At 37.5% G+C, this 22879-nt stretch overlaps 3 protein-coding genes across 6 annotated transcripts in view; 1 reads left to right on the forward strand and 2 right to left on the reverse strand.

Annotated features, from left to right (window-relative positions):
* The window catches only part of LOC138936786 (coiled-coil domain-containing protein 63), a 26873-nt gene extending 18180 nt beyond the window's left edge, over positions 1-8693 (reverse strand). Inside the window, exons 1-3 of the mRNA XM_070302446.1 lie at positions 7972-8693; positions 7544-7885; positions 6980-7184 (exon numbers count right to left, since the gene is read on the reverse strand). The gene's annotated coding sequence lies outside the window, so the exon portion shown is untranslated. The remainder of the gene's footprint in view (positions 1-6979; positions 7185-7543; positions 7886-7971) is intronic.
* Positions 1-10806, forward strand: part of LOC138936785 (bicaudal D-related protein homolog) — a 24596-nt gene extending 13790 nt beyond the window's left edge. For all 4 annotated transcript variants that reach the window (XM_070302442.1, XM_070302443.1, XM_070302444.1 and 1 more), the window contains 4 exons: positions 5943-6275; positions 6994-7163; positions 7550-7871; positions 7988-10806. In XM_070302442.1, coding sequence (XP_070158543.1) covers positions 5943-6275; positions 6994-7163; positions 7550-7871; positions 7988-8608 — 1446 coding nt within the window. In that variant the 3' untranslated portion in view covers positions 8609-10806. The remainder of the gene's footprint in view (positions 1-5942; positions 6276-6993; positions 7164-7549; positions 7872-7987) is intronic.
* A 156-nt stretch (positions 10807-10962) lies between these two features.
* The window catches only part of LOC138936787 (protein Fe65 homolog), a 143998-nt gene continuing 132081 nt past the window's right edge, over positions 10963-22879 (reverse strand). The window contains exons 5-16 of the mRNA XM_070302448.1: positions 21269-21427; positions 18607-18836; positions 18125-18243; positions 17794-17906; positions 17521-17719; positions 17150-17277; positions 16968-16973; positions 16587-16837; positions 16167-16369; positions 15905-16081; positions 15647-15817; positions 10963-15422 (exon numbers count right to left, since the gene is read on the reverse strand). Coding sequence (XP_070158549.1) covers positions 15668-15817; positions 15905-16081; positions 16167-16369; positions 16587-16837; positions 16968-16973; positions 17150-17277; positions 17521-17719; positions 17794-17906; positions 18125-18243; positions 18607-18836; positions 21269-21427 — 1735 coding nt within the window. The 3' untranslated portion in view covers positions 10963-15422; positions 15647-15667. The remainder of the gene's footprint in view (positions 15423-15646; positions 15818-15904; positions 16082-16166; positions 16370-16586; positions 16838-16967; positions 16974-17149; positions 17278-17520; positions 17720-17793; positions 17907-18124; positions 18244-18606; positions 18837-21268; positions 21428-22879) is intronic.

Consider the following 22879-nt stretch of genomic DNA (forward strand, 5'->3'; position numbering starts at 1 on the left):
TGATCTAGAAATGGACAGAGAAGCATTAAATGAAATCTGTTGGCTGAATCTTTAACCCAAACATTTATAATGAATATATCGCCAATTATGTAATTATCGAAAATTGCCGACTCACGGGATATAGCTGAATAATTGCCATTACGTATCGCTTACTATCTTTTTTTCTTATGCAATGGATTCATTAAGATATTAATGACGCTACACCTGACATTCGTAGCTATCGTAATTATCGCGTATCGTCAAATTGGGTCTTAATTAAATGCCCGCGCAAACGAGCCGCGATGACGATCGCGACTTGCTTTTCACCGCTTGGTCATTGCGACTCGCTTTTTAACCTCCTCAGCTGAATGACGTGCCTCAGGGCGTACCTTTATTACTAACGAGAGTGTGGTAACAACCGCTACCTAATTTTCGCCACTCATTAGTAAAATTGCGCAAGCAAGTCCGGTACGAATGAGATTTATTACGGTTCAATAAGCGTTAAATAATAAGACGCAAAACTTTCTGGTCCAATTATTTTTAGCTGAGCGCATTAGAATTACTTTTATATTTATATAAATTAATCTGTATCGTTTTTTTTGTTATATTTATATAAATTAATCCTGTATATTCAATTTTGCAAAATGCTATAAAAATTAACAAGTAACATTATTATTTTGAAAAAATGTATTGGCATACATTACGAATGTCTTCTATCTTTTAAGAAGAATGATTTGTTATCTAATAAGAAAATAATTAATAATTAATAACAATTGATTAATAAAAGATCTAAAAATAGTAGATAAGATTAAACAATGAATAAAATGTTTGTAAATTTTCTTTGCTGTAAAATACTAAAGTAAAAGTTCTCTCAAGATAAAAGAAGCTCTCAAGATTATATAAACATTTTAAAGTATTATTAATAAAAAATTAATTTTTTTCCCTTTAATGTAAAATACCGAAACCAAAGTTAGTTTAAATGTCTAAATATGTTACGCACACAAACACATATTAAAGGAGATTAAAATATTTTAGTAATAATACTCTGTTTTTTCAATTTCCACCAACTAATTCACATTTTACATATTTTAATCGAAATGAAATAAAACGTTTAGTTATAGTATATATATTATTAAACATAATAATCTAGCAAATAGATATTCTCGCGATACTTTTTTTTTTCCTCCTTCTCCCTGTTCGTCGTATCCATCACAAATAATTGGAGGCTTCTCTTCTTCGGGATCGAGAAGACGTGAATAATAAATTCAAGAACGCTCCTCATAATAGTAATTTTTTCGTACAAAAAATCGCCGACCCCGACTTTTCTCCTACACGTGCGATAATAGGATCGATTAGCGAAACGCACCGATCTAATTAACTCGCTTCTTCGGATCGCGCTTCGTCGCGGCCGACAAACGCGCTGGATGAGAAATTATGCAATGTTTAATTACATGCAATTGTGATTTTCTTCTAAGCTCTCGTTCGCATATGAATTCATCCGCGATTTTATCGACTGTTATTTATCGACAATCGCAATCGATTAAAGAGAAAGAGGGAGACAGATCGGATTGAAAGAAATAAAAAATTCTAAAGTTTTAAAAAATACGATCTTAAATAGAAATTCTAAAACAAAAGTTTTAGAATTGATTATAGATTATAGATTCAAGAAATTGAACAGTTATTGTGAAAACAAATTTTCTATTAAGAAGAAAATCGTTAAAGAATTTATACGTGTATTAACTTCACATCTGGAGAATTTATAAGCGATTGCGTTTATTTTGATGATGGATTATCTAAATTTTTAAAGGTTTTTTTTTTACGGCGAGGAATCGATTTCATCTATTCCGTTATATCGGTTTTTGTTAAATTTCTGTTCATTGTACGATCCAGGTGGACTCGATTGCGCTACCTTACACTCGCCGAACGGACTCGTCACAGGCCATTGCTTCGCGATTACAGATCTCCCTACATTCGCCTTCCTTGCTGCCCCGTTCGATTGCGCGCGCTTGGCATTATCGTTTTCTTCGAGGGAAAGTGAACAAGATGCAACGCAATAACGCTTGCTTCTGGCTGGCCACAATGCCACGATATAACAGTAATTAATCCGTGATTAATCGCGGAACTTCTTTCTTCCTACGTTCGCGACGATCATCTCCTCTAGGATAGTGCAAAATTTTTACGAAAAGTTTTATCTGGTAATTGATAAAAAATATTGATTATTAGCAATCTTAACAATCTCCAACTAGAAATTGTGAGAAGGATTAATATATGCGTGATAAAAAAATAATAAATTAAAAATGATCACGGTTATATTTCAAGTTAAGAAAAAATATATCATTGGCACATTCTGGAATATTTAAGACTTTTTAGTTCCATTTATGTCCCGGCCGTTTCTCATTTCTAAGACATTTCACTTTCTTTCAAACGGGATAGCGGTCTGACGGTGCAGAAAACGATGAGGAATGTTCATTGAAACAGACATTGGTACACATTTGTGACACGGAGGTCTTATTCCTCCTACCGTATAATTAGATTAGATGCGATCCGGAGATCGGCGCGTTTTGCAATAAAAGCGAAATACCCATTTCATCGCGACTTCACGACAGCAAACGAAAGTGTTAAAATACTCGAGACTGCGAAATTCGATGGTGAATGCCTTCAACTCTTTGATTTTCTAATTCTCAGAATTGCATTCTTCTAGTTTGAAATGACCAGATCAATTTTTACATTTCCTACATGTTGAGATTTTTCGAAAGAAATCTTACATAAATATACTGAAAAAATTACATTGATATGCTAGGAATTATAGAAATTATATGAAAAAAGTATCAAATATATCCTCTGTTGTATGTAACTAAAAAAAAATTTCACAAGTAAAATAAAAAGTTATACAAATAGATATGTCAGAGTGACTTTAAGATTATTGGGAAAGTGATATCTTGATTATACTTATGCACGAAAGGTACGAAAAATGATTGTAACAGAATGACCGACAAAATCGAAGACGGTAAATGCATTCGTGCCAGTCGCGAGTTTCGCGGCTTCTTTCGACGATATATGGACGACTCGTTGGACGGCTGTTACTGAATTTTTGTTTCGTAAAATGTCGTCATCCCTATCATTGACGCTGACGCCACGTTCGACGTGTCGCAAGAGTAGGACGAGCGGAGGATCGGAAATTAGACAGGAGTCGTGAGTCACGACTTTAGAAAGGATCGTCCAATAACAACGGAATTACCGCTGGTAAAATACGCAACCGTATGCAATTATATATCCTCGTTCGCGTGCGGCATGCTGTATTCTGCAAATTGCAGATGCAGTCGGCCCGTCGATCCGAGCCACGCCGTTCATCGACGACGGTCACGGATCTCTCTGACTCATTGCACCGCGACAATAAATATTATTAGATAGTATACGTTCGATAGCGAATAGCGCTTGTATCTTTAGGTGCGGACAAGGACACGGTTCGTAAGCCCGTCGTCTTTGTTTAATTTTTCTTACCTTTCATTAAAATTTACCAGGACTTTCGGGTTAATTTTGACGCTCTATATCGATATACTGTGTTCTGAGATAACTGTACACAAGATATTTCAGGATGTTTCTTTAACATGATTTAAATAAGACGCTAAAGAGTCTTCCGAAAATACTATCTTTTTAATCATTCGTGCCTTTATTCGTGACTTCTCTTTCAAACGTCAGAGCCGCGTTGCATAAATCATGAGCGACAACGAAGGAAGTAACGTTCAGAGACCGTAAAAATTGTCCGTCTCGAGTGTGATCCATTGCATTCGAGAGACTTCAACCTCGCATGTTTTTCTACCAGCACCGGTATTTCTGGCTGGCGGCGTATTTATGTTACACGAGACGACGTATCGGCCGCACCGCAACTAGAGCGGCGTCGTTGCTTGGAGAACGGGAGAATCATCATGACTCGTACAGCTGATTGCGAGTCGCGGGGTGCAACTTCCTTGTTTGCGCGCGCGTTTGCGGTGGTCACTGTGCTAGGCCAATTAAACCCATCTGATCCAGTTGGACCCTATAACAGCTTAATTTTATCGCGAAAAAAGTTTTAACAAAATTTATTCCTGATACAATTTCGTTTTATATAAAAAAATATATAATTAAATGTGTATGTATAAACCTTAATTTTTTTTTAATACAATATTATATCAAGGAGAGACAACCTTCTCCATTTACTAAAAGAAAAAAAATACTTTCCGCTTGCCGATCCTGTAAATTTGCATGTATTCTTCTCAGAGGTAAAATCCTCATACAAAGTCAATTAAGATAATTGTGTAAATAATAAATCAAATGGGGCGTAATTTTTAATGTCGCAAATATTGATAACTGGAAATTAAAAATCGCTCGCGAATAATTATTTTATTGATAAAAATTTTACCGCGAAAATTTCTCGAGCATCCTCTTGTTCTGTTCTCTTTTTAAATAACATTACCTTTTGTTTGTCGGCCTCTCTCGCGGACTTTAGGGATCGGTGAACTGTAAATCTGCGGGTATGTTGACGATCGGTCGATGAGTAACTATGGGAAACCAAGGCCGTGCCTTCTAGCTCGATAAACCGACATTAAACCACTCGACCTCTTGTACGATATATACGAAAGCATGTAACATCCATATATGTGTATGTTATATATTTTGTATGAACATATAACGGTAATGACATTTGATGACTGACAGTGATCTGACGATCTTTCAACTTTGTTAATAACAAGACAATAAGACATTCAAGATTCTTCTCTTAATATATATTATTATTCAGCACAAACACGAGAGATTTTAACGCTATCAGTGTAATTTTATAAGATTATTATAATATTAATAATGGAAGTATTTAAAGAGCATCTATTTATATATTCTTTAAATACTAATTAAATCATGACATGTTTGTAGGCAAAATAATTTTTTATTATTAGATTTTATTGCATCTCTGTTAATTATATTAATATATACGATTGTTATATATATATCATGAAAAACGAAAATTGATCAATTTTCATTATATCACGCTATATGTATATCATTACGCGTGTAAGCAAATAAAATTGCGTGAACATAGCTTTTAGTATCGCTAGTAATTAACAAAATTGGCTCACTTAGTAAATGAAGTTAATTAACGCGCGTTAATGCGCTTTATTTAGAATCTGCCCGCGATTGTTGCGTCTTATTACCGGCGGCAGAGTTTGTTATCAGGCATCAAGTTGAGAAACTCCATATATGGGAACAAAGCAGCTTACGCGGTGTGGTCGTCTCTTATACCGTGTGTATCCGCGACGAAACCAGTTCTTGTGTCCTTTTGTTACGCACAAAAGCATCGTGTTTGCACCTTTGTCGGCCAGAGATCTTGCCAGACGATCTTACGTTCGAATATAAAAATTTTACTCTTCCTTAGCACTTTTCTCCTCCTTTTTTTGCTTTAATTCGACAATTAGAGGAGAAATGACCGAATTTTCTCTTCTTCCATCTCTTGGAAAACACTTGATTTTTAAGGAAAAGAAAAGTGAGATAGTTGGTTAAGCGGTCAAATTGTGTCTAATTGTATGTTAATAAAATTGCTCCTTTCACTGGGTCGTTCTCTCAACTATATCTGCACTATCTTGATTTCGTATACATTAATATGAACGTCGTGAAACGTAATTCATCTATACCGACTTATACGCTGAGTTTCTTTTTTCTCTGAGTTTACCGAATGACGTCTGTGCGCGATGTAAGACACCGATTTCGTGAAAGGTATAATCGGCAAGTTTTTGTGCCGTAATATCCTTTCGAATTGTGCGTCTGTATGTGTTTAAATGCTTTTTTTAAAACAGAAGAGTCACTTATATACATTTTACGGTCGCTAAAATTTGCGTCAACATTTTTGCGTCGACATTTAATAAAGATTGCTAATAAAAAAGAAAAATTAAATTTACATTTTTCTAATGGTTTAAAAAATTATTTTTACATAGAGTTTGGAGCAAGAAAGGCATCTGCTGCGAAGGAAACTCGAGGAAGCTAGAGATGACAGCGAAGCGAGGGCCTTAGAGTTTCAGGGCGACGTGAAAACCCTCAGGAGTCAGTTGGAGGAGCAAAATGAGAGGGCAAGGAGGGCGGAACGCGATCAAGCCGCTCTCGTCGCGGAGTTGACGGCGCAAAACACAAGACTGGCCGATCAGCTGAGGGAAGCCGCCAGACAGGAAGAGCAATTGCTTGCCGAGATGAAAGTCCTGAGGGAAAAATGCGCTCTCAGGAACACGACCCTGCAGGATCACGTCAGCAGCTTGGAGATTCTCAGGGACGAGGTGAATATGAATTTTTGACCTTGACCCAAGCGCGTAATTACATATAATTAATCCTATTTTACATATAAAGGCTCGATTTTTATAGTCATCTTTTTCTTCATTCGTTAATGTTACAAGTTCCTATCTAGAGTTTCCTTTCTGCCTAATCGATCCGCGAGGAACGGAAGTCATCATTATTAATCATTATCCATCAGAAACCGAACACGAATCTCAGGCGGAGCTTACTGATTAATTCACAGCATTTTGTTTATGAAAAGGAAGCCAGTAATTGTTGCGCTCATGTTCGCGCGTGAATTTACGTATACAATCTGTGGGAAAATGCTATCGAATAAAAGTAAACGTGACCTTCGATCGATCGATTCGATTAACCTCGTCCTCTTTTCTCATTTTACGATAGCAACCGGATATCGAGTCTCAGGAATCATTCATGAACAGCATATAAAATTTGCATATCTGTCCTATATAGATATATAAAAATAAACTAATATAATATTTAAATAAGATGCATTTCGAGCCATGATATTTACCATATATATGCTAAATTATACTTTATATTATATCTCATATTATATCATATTTCTAAATTTTTTAAGCAATTCCGAGAAAGAAAAATTCCTAAGCTAAGTTTGAACAAAGGCTCGAAGCAATAATTAAATTGCAATATGAAAAATTACTATTGATATATTATATTACATGAATCTTACCTGCGTCGTTTCAGGTACAACTGGTATCGGCACAAAGGACCGAGCTAGAAAGGCGGTCCTTGGAACTGCGAGAGGAGAGGGCCAGGGCGATTGCAGCTCTCGAGGAAGCCGAGGAGAGAGCCGCGGCCTTGGAGCGGCTCAGCCACGAGGCGGAACACCGTGCGAGAGTGGCCGAGCAAGAGAGGTGAGATCCAGAATTCGCAATCTGTAATGCAACTATTATGGTTCAGTTAACGATCGCACGGATAACGCTCAATTAGATTTTGTCGATTTTCACGAGAATTTCAAAGAATTGACCATGTGACAACCACATTTTAATCGAGTAAAAGCGAGATATCAATCAGTGTTGCGTTCGTTATATCTTGATTTATATTATATCCGTTATTATTATTATTATTATTATTTTTTATATCTATTTTGTACTTGCTCAATCACATTTGAAATATTATTAATGATGGTTAAAATACTTTCTTAATAATCATAGAATCTAAAGATATTTTGAACAACTTTTCCAAGATTCTCTTGTAATGTAGTACCATATAATCTTACAATACATGCTGTTACCTTTAGGGACGAATTGTCATCGGCATTGGCAGCCATCGAGGCAGAAAGGAGAGCCCGCTCCGGCTCGATACAGAAGCCACCGCGGTCCCTACAGGCAGAAATGGAATGCGAGGAAAGCGGCAGCTCGTTGGAGGAACAGGAGGAGAGAAGTTTGAAGACGGAAATGGCGAGGGCGACGAAAAGGCTGAGGGAGCTGTGTGCTCATCTGAGACGAGGTGAAGACGACTCGGGTCTGCAGAGCGACTGTGACGAATCTATGCTGGTGATCAATCTCAACAACTCCGAGCCAGAAGTAAACAAGAATGAACGAGAAGTTCATTCTTCGCCGGTGAGTGATCTTTCCTGCGTAGCAATTGTATCTTTTATTACAAAAATATAAAATTAGTTACAGATTTATTTAAGCAAGCATATATTTAAAAAATTCGAACCATTTTCCTCTTCTAGACGAATTGTCCGGGCGCGTTGCTAGAGCTGGTCGAGGAGGTTTATAATCTCGCGCTGTCGGGCAGAGGGGCACCCGGTGAATTAGGACTGGCGGTGGAGCTGCACAGAGTACGAGAGGAATTAGAGCATTCACGGGATCAGTGCAGGATGCAAGAGGAGGAGCTGAAACGACGCGGCGACACGATTCTGGAGCTGACGAGCAAACTTAGTGTCTGCGAGGCAGAGTTGCGCGGAGTCAAGGAGGAACGCGATCGGGCCAGAGGCGATATCGAGCATTCCGAATTGACAAAGGACGAGATCGTAGCGAAGGCTTACAAGGTGCGGGATCAGGCGGTAGCCAGGCAAAACAGGGTGGAGGTGGAACTGGCCAGAACACGAATAGACATCCTGCAGGCGGACAGCCAGTTGAAGGAGGCGATCAAGCAGAAAGTCGAACTGAGTCAGCAACTGGAACAGTGGCAGATGGATATGCAGGCACTCCTGGACGAGCACGTGCGAAGTAAACTGACCCCGGCTTCGCAAATCGTCGCCACGAGAAACGGCGAGAACTCGGACATGTCAGCACCGGCTAGGAAGAAGAGGAGTACCGGCTCGACGAAGAAGATGTTCGGTCTGTTTTGACGAAAGTGACGTAGCGCGATGGCTTCGTTGCATTGAACTGAAGCGATCGCGACTGATGTAGACTATACTTTTGGTTCCTGCACGGTTATCTCGTTATAGAAAAAGACATAAAATGGAGAGAGAAAAGATAGTGCGAATTTAGGAGTATTTACTATTTTAAAGACGATTAAATATGGACACTCAACTCAATTATAATGAAGAGAGAGAGAGAGAATGTCTCAGATTATCTTCTGTCATTCTTCTAAAGTCATTCTAAATGATTTTATTTTCATGGCTCTCGCGTTATATGGACAGACATCGAATCTGGATTAATCTTAAACTGGCGATAATTTAATTAAAAAGACTAAGATTAGCCGTTCTCGAATTAGATTCATATAGACTTAAGGGCTTTGCGATTTGCCCTGACATGAAACATTCGAATATATAGATGCATGGCATGTTTACATTACAAATGTTTACATTAGTCACGGTAAAACACCGTGGGGAGTCTATTATATCGGTGCTGATGCCCGCGTGTCGACACCGATTACAATTTAAGTGACGCATAACATTCCATTTTCCCTAGTCGATTTTTCAACCAGGGAAAGTCATGAAACGCATCTCTTCTCGAATCGTTCTCGCACTAAATTGTTGCGAATGTATTTTTCATCTTCATCTTGAGATTAGTCGTAGTTTTTACCTCATTTTTTATCAAGCGGCTCGATCGATGTAATTCACCAGAGACTGTTATTATTGTTCATTTAACTTCGTAGACTATTGATGCAAAAAATCTAATGGCATAAAATTTTGCATTATGCTGCTAACGTGGAATCACCAACATGAACTTTATTTTATCAAAAATAGAAGATTCTTGTCAAAGAATTGAAATTTAATTATATAATTTAGAACATATTCCTTTTCCTCAAAAAATAATTTTATATATATATATATATATATATATATATATATACCGTTTTTAATTCTGAAATTTCTTCACTGCAAACATTTTTCTAATTTTCTAATTTCGTCTTTATCGTATTTTATTTTTATTCTTAAAGATTAAAACGGTTATTGCCTACGATCGAGCTTTACTCAAGACGATATTGATTGGTCATTGGATTTTTACCTGAGACAGAAAAAAAATTAATCATCGAAAGGTGATGAAAGAGTGTAAAGAATTAATGTCCCGGCTAGTCTCAAGCAATCGGTGATTAGGGTCGAAGCGCAGCCGCTTTTTCTCTCGCGCGAGAACGCGTCGCGTAATTCTCATCATCGTGGAACGAATCATTTTCCACAACAAGAACGATCTTTAAATGGAAGGTCTTTCATTTCGAAACAACATAAATCAACTGATCGGATGACGAAGCGCGAACGAAGTCACTCGAGGTATTCTGCTTTTTCCGTGACATAAAGAGATGACGAAGTATTATTAATACGAAACATTGTGATATGTGTTATGTATGTGGCATATATTAGAATCGAAAGAGAATCCTTTCCAAAAATATTTGTACGTCATTTTTTATTCATTATGCAAATATGTTATGATGTTTTTGAAACAAATTAATGCTCGTGTTAGAAAAAAAATTCAAAATTTAAAAATTCCATCAATAGATTAAATTGCGAATATTAATAACAATTCGCAAGAATTATAAGACTTTGAAATGATTGATGCATTTATTACACATAACGAAGGTGATTCTACACGCTTACATGACTGATCGAATTATCACGATGACATCGAATAATCACTATCCGTCCATCGTTCCGTCCAACGGGATCAATAAATTATTCGCGATACATCGAAAAGAAAGTGATTGTTTAGGGATAAAAATCGATCGAACTAGCCGTGATCTCTGATATTTTAACATAACGATAGTGCAATATCACTGAAAGGTTTTTATGATATTAAACAATGACTATGTGTGTGTGTGTGTGTGCGATAATGCTCCTTAAGGATCCTACACTTAATACTTTAAACTCTAGCAAATAATCGACTCTAAGTAACAATGATGTGACACGCGTTTCACGACACACGTGTGATTTCTCACGTGTATGTAGGCATTGTATAAATACGTATACACAGCGTCGCATATATAGAATCAAAGAATTTGTACATTAGTTCTTTTTCCCGAATGTGAGCCTACACACCGTCGAAACTGTATAATAATTCTCGATCTGATCACTTGTGTGGCGACGATATTTATTTAATAAAATCTGTTTTGAGAACATCTCTCTTTTGCATTCCTATATCAACTTTCCATCCATCCGCGTTATCGTTTTGCGTTTATCTCTCTTAATATAATTATTACTTAGCCATTCTCAGCTTACCTTTTTTCTTAAGTAGTTTTTCAATAAGCTGGGAAGAACAAGACATGTGAAAAGAAACAAATAGGCATTTATTCACAAGAGGCAGGTGTAGTTACAGTAATTTCATTTCTGTCTTGCATTTATATATACATATACATATATCATTATGTATACATATATATATTTTTTTTATATTTATAATAGTATTTCGTAACCGTTTCGTAATTATTCGTAATTACTCGATTCGATTTAACTACGCAATACAAATGGGCATGAACAATGGGGGCGGGTGCACATACAAAGTGTTTGTTCTCTCGCACACAAAAAATGCGCAGTTTTCATCCATTTTATGTTCGCCTCTTATTTTTTCTTATTTTTTTTTTTTCCCAACGCAGCGAGATTCCACCGTATAAAATTCTATATATGTGTGTGTGAATGTGTTTGTGTCAAGATAAAATCTCGCTGTTCGTTCTACTCGCTTAATGTAATTCGTCGTATCTCGATCTCGACGAATCACTCGGAACGCGGACGTACTCGCGGAACGGGTGTGCTTCTTTTTTCTCTTTACTTCTTCTTACTTTTTATAAAGCGCTTCTCACCCGGATTCTTTCGCAAGGATCGATTCTCGCGACACCTCAGGTGAGTATCGTTCGAGGGAGAGTGTCACGGACAAATTAATATATTGAATTGGTAATTGTCAACAAGGATCAATCATCAATGATGATTTGTGTAAATTTCCGTTTTGAAAAGGATTCTCTTTATTTTATTTCTAATCGACGATTGATCCTCATAGAAATGTATCGACAATTATCCAACTTATCCGCGCTGTCGCTCTCCCTCGTTTGCAAAAATCGGTGATAACAATATATAATATATAGTATGACAATACGACAATGGCGGCTCCTTAAATTTGTTTTCTATAATAACGCGACGATGATAATCATGACAACAATGTAATAACAATGAGGCTTTCAGCGGCGATAGAGCGTGAATAATCAAAATAATCCGTAATCAATCTGTAATAAAATGACAAATTGTCGAATATAAAATACCCTCCTCGTGTCAAAAAACAATAATTAATAGAATAAGTAATATAAAGATAGAAAGATACATACTTTTCTCAAAGTAGAGAAACAATGAGAGGGGGAAAAGAGAAAGAGAGAGAGAGAGAGAGAGAGAGAGAGAGAGAGAGAGAAAAGGAGAGATAGAGACACTATAATTATCAATGAAGCATCGTGTTTTTGTGCAGAACAACTCTTCTATCAGTAGATTCGTATTTCTTTCTCGTTAAGGGTATTACATGTCATGGTAAATATAGTAAGGTTCGCTATGCTATGTCAATTATAAGTGGCTCCTGTCATATTTTACCACCCGAACCCTTCTCCTCCAACCTACTCCCTCATCCGAGATTATTTCTCCCGTGACGGCGTGTCAACACCTATATAAAGAGACAGTTAAGCTATGCGCAATTTGTGTGAGTGTGTATGTTCTGCTCTCTTCTGTATGCGCGCGTGTGTGTATATATACTTGGGAATATGTGTGCATGTGTATGTATGAGAAAGTGAGATAATGCATCAACACGTATGCAATGCGGTGCGATGATGTGAATGTGTGTATCAGTTGAATTCCATAGCTTCGGCCTTACTCTCTACACGTGAATATTATATTTACATCCATACCATTTATAATTCTTCTCTCACGCTTTTTTCTGTCCTTTCTTTAAAAAAAAAAGGAAAACGTACGAATTAAGAGAGATAGGTAAAAATTTGTCTGCGAAATTACGTTTCTAATTTTCGACAGAGATCGGCAATCAATTCCGCAATTCTAGAAATAAATTACATCAAAGCACGAGAATAGTCGAACGAAATCTTCGATTACAAAGACCAGGAATTTTAATTTCGCAGAACAAACTCCCACTGAGTTCTTTCGATTCCATGTTTTACAGACTCGCGACACTGGCAATTTCTCTTTCTTAAAACTCACTGTACAACGATACGATTCAACGCAAAATTATGTGACGCGCGTGCAATCGAATTCGTTTACGCGCCTATCGAGATGTCATCGCGCGTCCATCCAATTTCCCGACAAAAAAAAAAAAAAAAAAAAAAAAAACTCGCAATAAACTATTTACATAATAATAATAAATATCGCTCTCCCCGACCAGCATACTCCATACATACTCACCCTTTCACGCACACTCTCCCGCAACGCTCTATTATATCTCGCCTCCCTTCTTTCCGCTTCTCTGCATTTATTTTTTTTTCTTTTACTTAAAGTGCTACATAGAAATATCTTCGTTCTGGGTCCCGCACAACTTTGTATCTCTCGCAACGACGATGGCTCGTACGACGTGACCGTCCTTGTAGGACGACAAAAATTGCGCTCTCTTAATAGAAAAGAATTAGGAAGGAGTAGGACGTTGCGATTTCAATGACTCGATTGCATATCCTATATTCTTTTTTTTTAATATAATTATTAATAAACGCCATTTGGATTTATTTCAGAGAGAGATGATTTGTGGGATAAGAGTAGAGTTGATCAATTATTTATTAAATCTTAAAATACTATTGTAAGCTATTTGTTCATGTAATCACTATAAAATATAAACAGATTAAAGTAAATAAAAAATTAATTAGGTACAAATTAGTAGAGAGAGAGAGCACATATTCTGTCTAATCATAATATTCGACTTTCGAACCAATAACAGCGGCGAGTCTCATTTACGTATAATCGTCATCAGTGCGCACGCATGTAAATTGTAAGTGTATATGTGGATTGTGAATTCGCGGTGCGATGCGATCGAATTTAAATATTACCACAGAAAGGTGCCTGAATCGTTTACTAAATTCTACTAATAGCGGCGATCGCTAGTGCGAGATGCAATCCATGCTTGGTTACGTACGTGTTCCTACGTAAGTAGGGCTAGTGTGTAGATGCGTGAAACGTGTTGTAAATCGTACATTTGATTCCTTTTAACAATTGTTTTTGCACGAACATACATCTTTCGCATGCGTCTATCCCCTGAATCGGAAAAATTGCAATGGCCTGATATGCATACGGTTTTTCAGCTGCAATACGTCGTACTACGATGCATCTATAATAATAATTACTTACCGTTCGCGCTTATAAGAAGAATAATTATCATCGATAATAATTATTAATACCGTTGTTATTCGGTTTAAACAGTTATTATCGTGCGGACACGTTAATTTCGCATCTTGGATGTCGAATATTGTTTGTCACGCAATTATTGCGCATGACACGACCGACTACGATCGCGTGTGATTTCGATTACGCACCACTGATCTCTCGCCTAATTGCTGCCCTCCCCCATCCCCCCTCCCCCCCGGTTCAAGTCTAAAGGACGGTCGCGGTATAAGTATTTGTCGTATCGGTTTCATAATCTCCGAGGTGCTGCAAGTTTTGCTTTCTTTTAAAGCTCCTACTAATTTGCCATAAAAAATAAACTCCCTATCAGCCGTCGTGTTAACGTGCGCGTGTGTATGTCTACCGGGGTTTCCCGGGACCTATCGCGCATCTCGTCGTCGAAAAAAGCGCGGTACATCCGCGGGATACCCGATACAGTCGCGGTGCGCGTGCTGGTGTGTGTGCGGAAGTGCGTTCTTCGCACGCATATACGCGTGTCTTCCGTGCGACCCGGTCATCGCTCTCGTCTCGCTTCCCTAATCTGTACACCCGAGAATACACGCACACGTGAGTTATATATTATATTTATATATATTTATATTTATATATATATATGTATACGCAAGCTCTCTATAGCTCTCCTCGAATCTCCTCGAATGCCTTTGCGGATATTATGCTTACTACTACGTTAATTGCAGCTCATTCATTCTCCGATACGTGCAACTTGATTCGCTTGTGAAATTCTATGAGCGTATTATTCCTTCTTTTTCCCCTGCCAATTCGAGCAAACGAGTTGATTAAATTTAGCGCGTAATCATCACCTTGTATGTACAGACAATTTATTCTTCGAACTCTTTCGATTCCTTCGTTTTCCTCTTCATAATCTTTCTTTCCATTGATTTCCTGCGAATACTGCTCACAAGCTAGTACATGCTGCCTCTTAAAGATTTTCACGACAGGCTCGATGCGACCCGATATCGCTCATATCTCTCGACAAATCCGCGAATTCTTCCCTCCTTCATCAGACATTGCATAACATACATAACATCATATCGACATAGGTAAGCATAGTCCACTATAGCTGTGATACTGGTATAGTACTCTGCGAAATTTTTCGCGAAATTCAGTCGTTTACGTCGTAAAGAGAATATCCGTTTGCCCTACAGCCACTTCCTGACCTCTCATCAGGCTTTGTTCTCGCGTTTCTTTAAGGATTGCTCTCCCAGCGGGCAAGTTGGATACGCCTGGTGTCCAAAGAGGGCGAGAGCAGCGACTTGAGGGATGCGCTCGGCGGCGAGCCACCAAAATATTTGAGGGTCAACGGCGACTGGAGATGCCTGTGTCGTATCACCTCTCGCTCAGCAGGCAATGGCCAGAGTTCCTACCGGACAGTCGGGGAACTGATACGATTAATTGAAAATATCCAATCACTCGTTTTAAATTTCTTTATCCTCACATATATATATCCATTAGTTTTGTATAATTAAAGAAAAAGACATTTTTACATTAAAATTACAAAAATGTCTGAAAAAAATTATTAATAAATTGAAAAACTTCTTAATATTGATGAAGAATATAAATCTTAATAATCCGAAAGTAGTTTACCTGCAGCGAGAGAGCCTCGTCTCAGGATTCGCCCTGCTTGTTTCTACGGCCAGTCAAGGAACCAACTAGGGACTTCAAAGTTGCGCCTAACCCTCTGCCGTTCGGAGTATTAAGACTGCTGGCGTTTCTGAAACCTTGCGGATGTGCGTCCAAGCATTTCTGATACCTTAGCTGAAAAAGAAATACAGACGTCTTCTTAATTTAGCGCCTTCTTTCAGCAAGAGAGAATTTGCAGGGTAGTAAAAAGAGGATCCTCACTTTACAAGCGGCCTCAATCGTCTTGCAGAGAGCTCCGCTGCTGGGCTCGCAGTTGAAAACGTGTGCGATGAATAAGTCCTGAGCAGTATGCATGATGAAAGCGCATTGCTTCACATTGCGACCGATACCGAGGAATGACAGATAACGTACTCGACACTCGGTGATAAGTTTATCGTCCTGAGATGATTATAATCGTTACAAATAATCGAAATCGCTCTATAATTTTTTGATGCTCAGATGTTGATATTTTTAATATACTTACGTTCGGGGTAAGAATAGAGATCATGCTAGGAGCTACAGCGACATTGACATTCCGCCACTGATTGATCGGCGTATTCGTCACGATATGTTCTATCGCCTCGTTCAACACCTCCATACCAGTCGCCTGATTGACTTGCATGGATCCGAGATACTGCGCTCGTAGCACCTTTTTCGGCTCTTCCATCGGCGTTGGAAAAGATTGCGCTGCGCGAAAATAATACAAAAATTATTTAACAATTTTTTAAAATTCATTTTTCATTTTCAAGTAACTCTCTAAAATCTTATTTTTAAAAAATTTTTCTGTCTTCTTCAATTTATCATAAATAAGATATCTTCTTATTATATATATTTCATAATTTGCCATCATCAACTGCCATTTAAAGAAATAATAAAAGAATGATTTTTATTTGAAGATACTTACTGACTAGTGCTTGACCGTTTCTGTGAAAGCGCCGATGTTCAGTGGGCAGATTGGTAGGTCTCGTAGCCAGGCTGGTCCGACCATTGATGTCTACCGGTTTTGCTAGATTCTGATGCTGCGAACGCTCGATCATTATCTTCTTACAAATGTCGCGAAGCGTGTTCGCGATCGTGCGCGCCGGTATGTCGCAACGGAACACATGGCACATGTGTTTCCTGGTAGATCGGTCTCTTGCCACGTAAGCAAAATCCCTGGAAGAAGTAATATAAACTTAATTAACAATCGAAATTCCGTTTCGCCAGATAAAAAGGTTTCACTTTATAGACTTTATAGACTTAATTTATATTTTATGTAATTTATATATCGCGTCGTATATTTTACCTTTCGCTGTTAGATCCCATCCAAAGAAAAGCAGACATTCATGAAAATAATGCAAATATATATGTTAGTACAATATATCGTATAATATTTAATAAAAAGATTCAAGAGAATCCAACATTTTAAAAGCTCTAAATTCCTCAGTTCTTCACGATTCATTTAAAGATAATTAACAATTCACTCACCGACAGTGATCTCTTCCTACACCCCATACCCTAACTGTATGAATAGGTTGCGTGTTTAGTACGGTAAGATTCTCTGGATCGATCAGCTTGAGCGCCCCTTCGTCCAAGTCCATAAATAGATCTTTACCCTGAAATATTTCGTAATGTATCTCTCTCATCGCGTGTTTATGCGCAACAAAATCCATGTTGGTATATTACATTGGTATATACTATTGATTATTTAAGAATCTTAAATATACTTTCACAAATCATATCTATTATAATTTTAAATTTTTTCACGTTAAGACTGTTTTTCTTATTGTTTGTGCGTTTTTTTTAATTTATTGTATAATAATGTAGATTTAATCTACTTGGTTTCTGAAAGAACTTACATCGCCCCATCGTCCAACGACGTCCAGCAAATCGTTTCTACCAAGTGAGAGATCCACGATACACTTGTTCACGGCTTTGCTGCTTCTCTCGGGTGTCAGATCCTCTTCCGCAATTTCCGTCCAACCCAAGGATCGCACGGCAAATCTGATCGGTTTATCTCTGCCCTCAGAATCTGCTCTGGCGGGATAGCTTCTTCGTCTGAAAGAAATAAGTGAGTTGGATTGATAACAATTGTCACAAAGATGATCGTGAGCGAGGCGACATTCGCTTACTTGAGCGCCAATTCCACCTTCCTCTTGTTTTCCAATTCCTGGTCCAAGGCCGAGCTTGTGTTACTGCGAGTCACCGTGTTCACCATGCCGCTCAAAGTGTGAAAATTATTTATCTAAAACGATAGCGTCGCAAATAAAATATATATAATACATATAAATAAAATACACAATATAATTTATATTCTTGTTAATATCATTACACAATAATTTTTTTTTTATTAATATTATTACACAATAATTTATTTTCTTATTGATATCAATATTACTAATATTAGTAAAAAAAAAATTTTTTTAGTGATTATAAAATATTTTAATACATCATTCTACTTACGCTGTCATTATCCTTGACCAGACTTCGACGCGCCTCCGTTTTTGAATGCAACGGAGCCTCTGGTGGTTCTCTCTGTATATTGCCGCTTTTCACATGCCAATAATACGGTCCATTCTCGTCTGAAACAATGTTCATTAATAAAATTTGATTTATCATTAATAAAATTTGAAATTTCAATTTATAATAGTCGCGTATTAATTTTCGTGATCAATATTATCAATATATCACTTTATTGAAAGAAGATATGGAAAAATAAGAAAATTTGAAATAAAAAAACTAATGAGAAGAGGGAAACATTAATTTATATTTACTAAAATTTATATTTTTAATATATATTAATTTTTTATATTAAATTTATCTTAAAGTTTAACGACTTTTTTTTCTGTCGAATATAATTTAAATCTAAATCTAAATATCAAAAAACGATTTCATGTATCGATTTTGAGAATGGAATACTTCCAACCTTTTGCTCGACTACCTACCCTCGTGCTTCTGCCAGCCGGGCGGCAGATTCTCATCTTTATCCTCGGAATCGGTGCTATCCACGTCCGATGGTTTTTCCTGGGTATTGTTCTGCAGAATCGCATTGTTCTTCTGATCTTTTGGCTGTCGCCGTTTCACTGGCACTGCGTATAGCTCGCTGTTCAGGCCACCCTCTATATGCGGCACACCACCCATATCTGCGGTCTCGTTGTCAGGTTTCTCGCAATAACTGAAGCGCAAAGCCAAGAAAAATCGAAGGTCAAGAAAGATAGATTTATTTAAAAAGTCCGGTTTGTGCATCATCGCGACGATGTCTATCGAATATCCAAAGATTTACGAGTGTTCTAAAAGATGTCTTAAGAAAGTCTGGGATTTGAACACCTTCTAGAATTTTGTGTCGTCCGATTATCTTTAATCCAAATCATAGGCGAATAATGTAATTTTTTCTTTGTATCATAAATATAATATATGCCAGGAAAAACATAATTTATTTAATTTTTTAATTAGAACACAAAATGTATAAACAAGATTGTTAAGAAATACAGACACGTTTTCACTAAATCCGCCTATGACTCGAATGTATCTTTATAATCATATTTTAATCCTCTGGATTTTTTGCGTGCACCTATAATATTAAAAAAGGAAAGTGAAAAGGGAATCGAGACCAACATTAATCAAAGTCGATATAATCGACTATAAAAATTGCAGCGGAGATAGGGAGTCGCAGCTCGTATTCGTTCAACAAGGAAATTAGCGATAGTACAAAGTGCAAGCTATAAATTTCACCACAGCGATATACAAAGCTTCGTAAAAAAAATATTCAATTTTATTTATCGGCCCTATTTCCAATCTAAAAATTTCGTTTACCATTCGTGGTTTGCTATTCCCGGCTGTACTAACAATAAGGTCTACGTGCGACTCGTTTCAATCAATCTCGCATCATCACGAGGAGGCGGTCACACGCGACGAGGTTGTTCGCTAAAAAAAAGTCTCTCTCCGCTCTCTCTTTCTCTCCCGTTGTATTATATCGCAAAACTCCACGAGTACGCGATTGTATTCCCGTTGTCGCGTGACTCGAGGAAATTTCAGTTCACGACATTTCAGGATGAATCGCGATCGTCGAAATAAGCGACTTGATTTATCGCGTCATTGTCCGGTCGTCTCGACGAACGAATCGGTGAACATTCGCGATGATCGTCATCTACGATAAAATAACAAATTGATTTCCGCTCGTTAGATCGTCCAGTTGACGACTGTACCATCTTGCTCGTAAACTACTATTGATCCTCGACGATATAGTCCGTTATCGCCGCTACGAGAAATCGTCGCGTGCTAATCAAAGTCGGGTGCGACACGAGCCGGCAACGGGAGATTATTTACAGGGGCTATAAAATAAAACGTCCTTTGCGAGCGAGCGAGGAGAAATTGCGCTTCGTACTTGGAAGTGATGTAAAATTATATATCGTGCACATTCATAAAAGAAGCCGAAGGCTTTATACGGAATTGGGTGAATAAGGATGACCTGTATACATGCAGTGAAGAGATTGTAACAGGTGTCTGTCGCGTCTGTCAAGTGCTTGTTTCAAAGGAGGGAAAAATATTCAAAGTTTAGTTTTATTTGCAACATTATGTAAATATGAGCAGAAAATATATAATTTGTTCGAGGGAAAAATTAAAAAAAATTTTGAATATTTATAAAATAACGTAATATCAAGGATAGTTTAATCACTCTTAATTGTTTGTCACTCCTAATATTATTTATGACAATTCATTAATCTCACAAACTCGCAAACGATAAAGAAAATTATAACACCAGTGAGAATAATTTTACACATACAAAGGATAAGTGCGATACTACAGCAAGCTATTACTCGCGATCGTTTTTCCGTTTATCAAATTCTCAATCCAGTTATTCATATTTTATCACATGGATCCGAGTATCGCTACTCGTAAAAAGAAAAGTCTATTTTACTTTATAATACAAGAGGACTCGAGACAAGTCCGATTTCTACTGGTAGTGTGAAATTTTATTCTATTTACTTTCTGATATGAGTAGCGTGCGCGTCAGACATCGACTGCATCGAAATGGAGACAAAATCTATATGCAAAAATAAAAGGTATCTATCGACAATGGAAATTGCGGAAAATACTTTCGTACGTCATTGTTGTTTGCTGCGTGTGTAATATTCGCGAGATGTAAGTGTCGTGTATTTATACAAATATAAATTTTCATGGAGGAGAACATACACATATGATATACGTCATATCACATAATATGTAGTTGCATTAAAGTTGTGATGTCGCTCATACAAGTGCGGATTGTTCTCGGTTTAACGTTCGCGATTCATTCTTCGAATACGAGGTATTCGTTGTATCTGTCATGTTGCAGCATCGCAATATAATATGCAATAACGTAGGTACATGAACGGACAGGTGAGTCTACATACAATAGCTCGCATCTGCGAGCGCTGGGTTGTTTACGTGAAACTCGGGTGTTTCGTTTGACGACGGGACATTTTCGCTACTACAACGGCAAACAGAAGCGGCAACTTGAAACACACAAAGGATGAGAAGCGATGGATAATGGTAACACAAGCGGACGATCATCTGCAGGAGGGATTGGATTGGCCACGAGATCACACGAGTGTGTTTCGTACGTACTTTCTCGACCCGGAAGTGTCCGTAGCGTCGATCGATCCCGACTGTAAAGTGTGAGATTGAGGCAGGATCGCGTTCGACGACGACGGGGATGACGAGCGGGGATTCCCGTTGAGGGTGTCGTCGACGAGAGCGGACTCCGTCACACCCTCGCAGCCGTACCTGAATCAGCATCGTTCATGTAACGCATTACAAGCGAATGAATTGTCGATGTAGCGATCGTAGTGATAATAATGATGCTTATTCGCGATACTCGATAGAATAAGTATTTTTCTTCGTTAATCCTTAAGTGCACGAGACATATCCGATACATTTTTGACACAATGTTTTTACTTACTTGACTCATTTCTTTCGTCATAAAAAATTGAAGTAATTTAATGACTACGGCAGGCTCGATATATTTAAATACTAAACTTTACACAGATTATTATACAATATAGATAATAATTTTTTTTTTTTTATACGTTACATTCATGAGATTGATTTATAAGATTATTAACAGATATGTAAAACATTAATCAACATTTAAAATTTGATTATTCCGGAATGCATTTTTATTTCGAATGCATGCACTCGTTCTTCGCAGGCGGGAATCGCGCGGCTGCAAGAAAGTCTCATTTTAATTAACGATCGAGGAACAATGCCAGCTACCAACGGCGGTTAGTACAGGGTCGCTAACCATGTCGAAGTAATTAAGGGATTAGCCGAGCGGTTTGCTGACTAACGCCAGCTGCCTCTCCCGAGTATCGTTCAGGCGTTAGAGGTGTATCTAAGGACGGACGTTCCTTTTGAACGTACCCAAGAAGTTCGGATTCTGGATTTCGAAGCCTTTAATCGCCGGGATTATAACGAACTACTCTCGCGAGTTCGCGAGAACTTTTCCTCGATATCGAGGTCAACTCTGCTTACTTTGCGCTTGAAAGATATTCATGTTAAAAGTTTCGATAAGTTCGAATAAAAACGTTTGCATAAAATGCGAATAGCATTATCTCTTATCCTTTTAACTCCTTTTATATCACGTATAATCATACGTTGCAATCTTGGGACGACAATTTTGCAAGTTATTAAGAAGAATTTAGATTATTTTTATATTACAATATTATTGTGCCACGTTTATTTATAATCCTTGTTAAGAATCGAGCAAATACAAATAGTGCATTGGTAGGCACTCACTATTCTCGACTTTCCTAATTATTTTCCTAATTATATGATAATAATCGCGATAATTTCTCGTACGTGCCGCTAATTGGTGAACCTACTTCGTCGCTTGCAGTTAGAAAAAACTTGTAATTGCGTGTTACGTGGTTGGGTAAAAAAAATTTTCAAACTTTTTCGCGTATTGCGATATACCGAGAGAAATAAAGTAAGGTTGAAAAAGATTGATTCAAAAATAAATCAAGTAATATTGAGAAAACTCGTTTAACTTCCGTAAAAAAAAAAAAAAGGAGAGAAAAAGTGTAATTTAATTTAAAAGAGTGACACGAAAAATGTCGAAGACGAGCATTATGGCACGCAAAGTCAAACGATATAATTTCGCATCTGTATATGGGAATAACACGACGGGGTGCTTTGAAAATTCGTCAAAAGTTTCGCTAATAAGGGGAAGGCTCCTGT

Source organism: Polyergus mexicanus, unplaced genomic scaffold, assembly GCF_030449975.1.
Source record: "Polyergus mexicanus isolate NDT 795.1 unplaced genomic scaffold, iyPolMexi1.0 SCAF_10, whole genome shotgun sequence".
In the NCBI taxonomy this organism is placed as follows: Eukaryota; Metazoa; Arthropoda; class Insecta; order Hymenoptera; family Formicidae; genus Polyergus; species Polyergus mexicanus.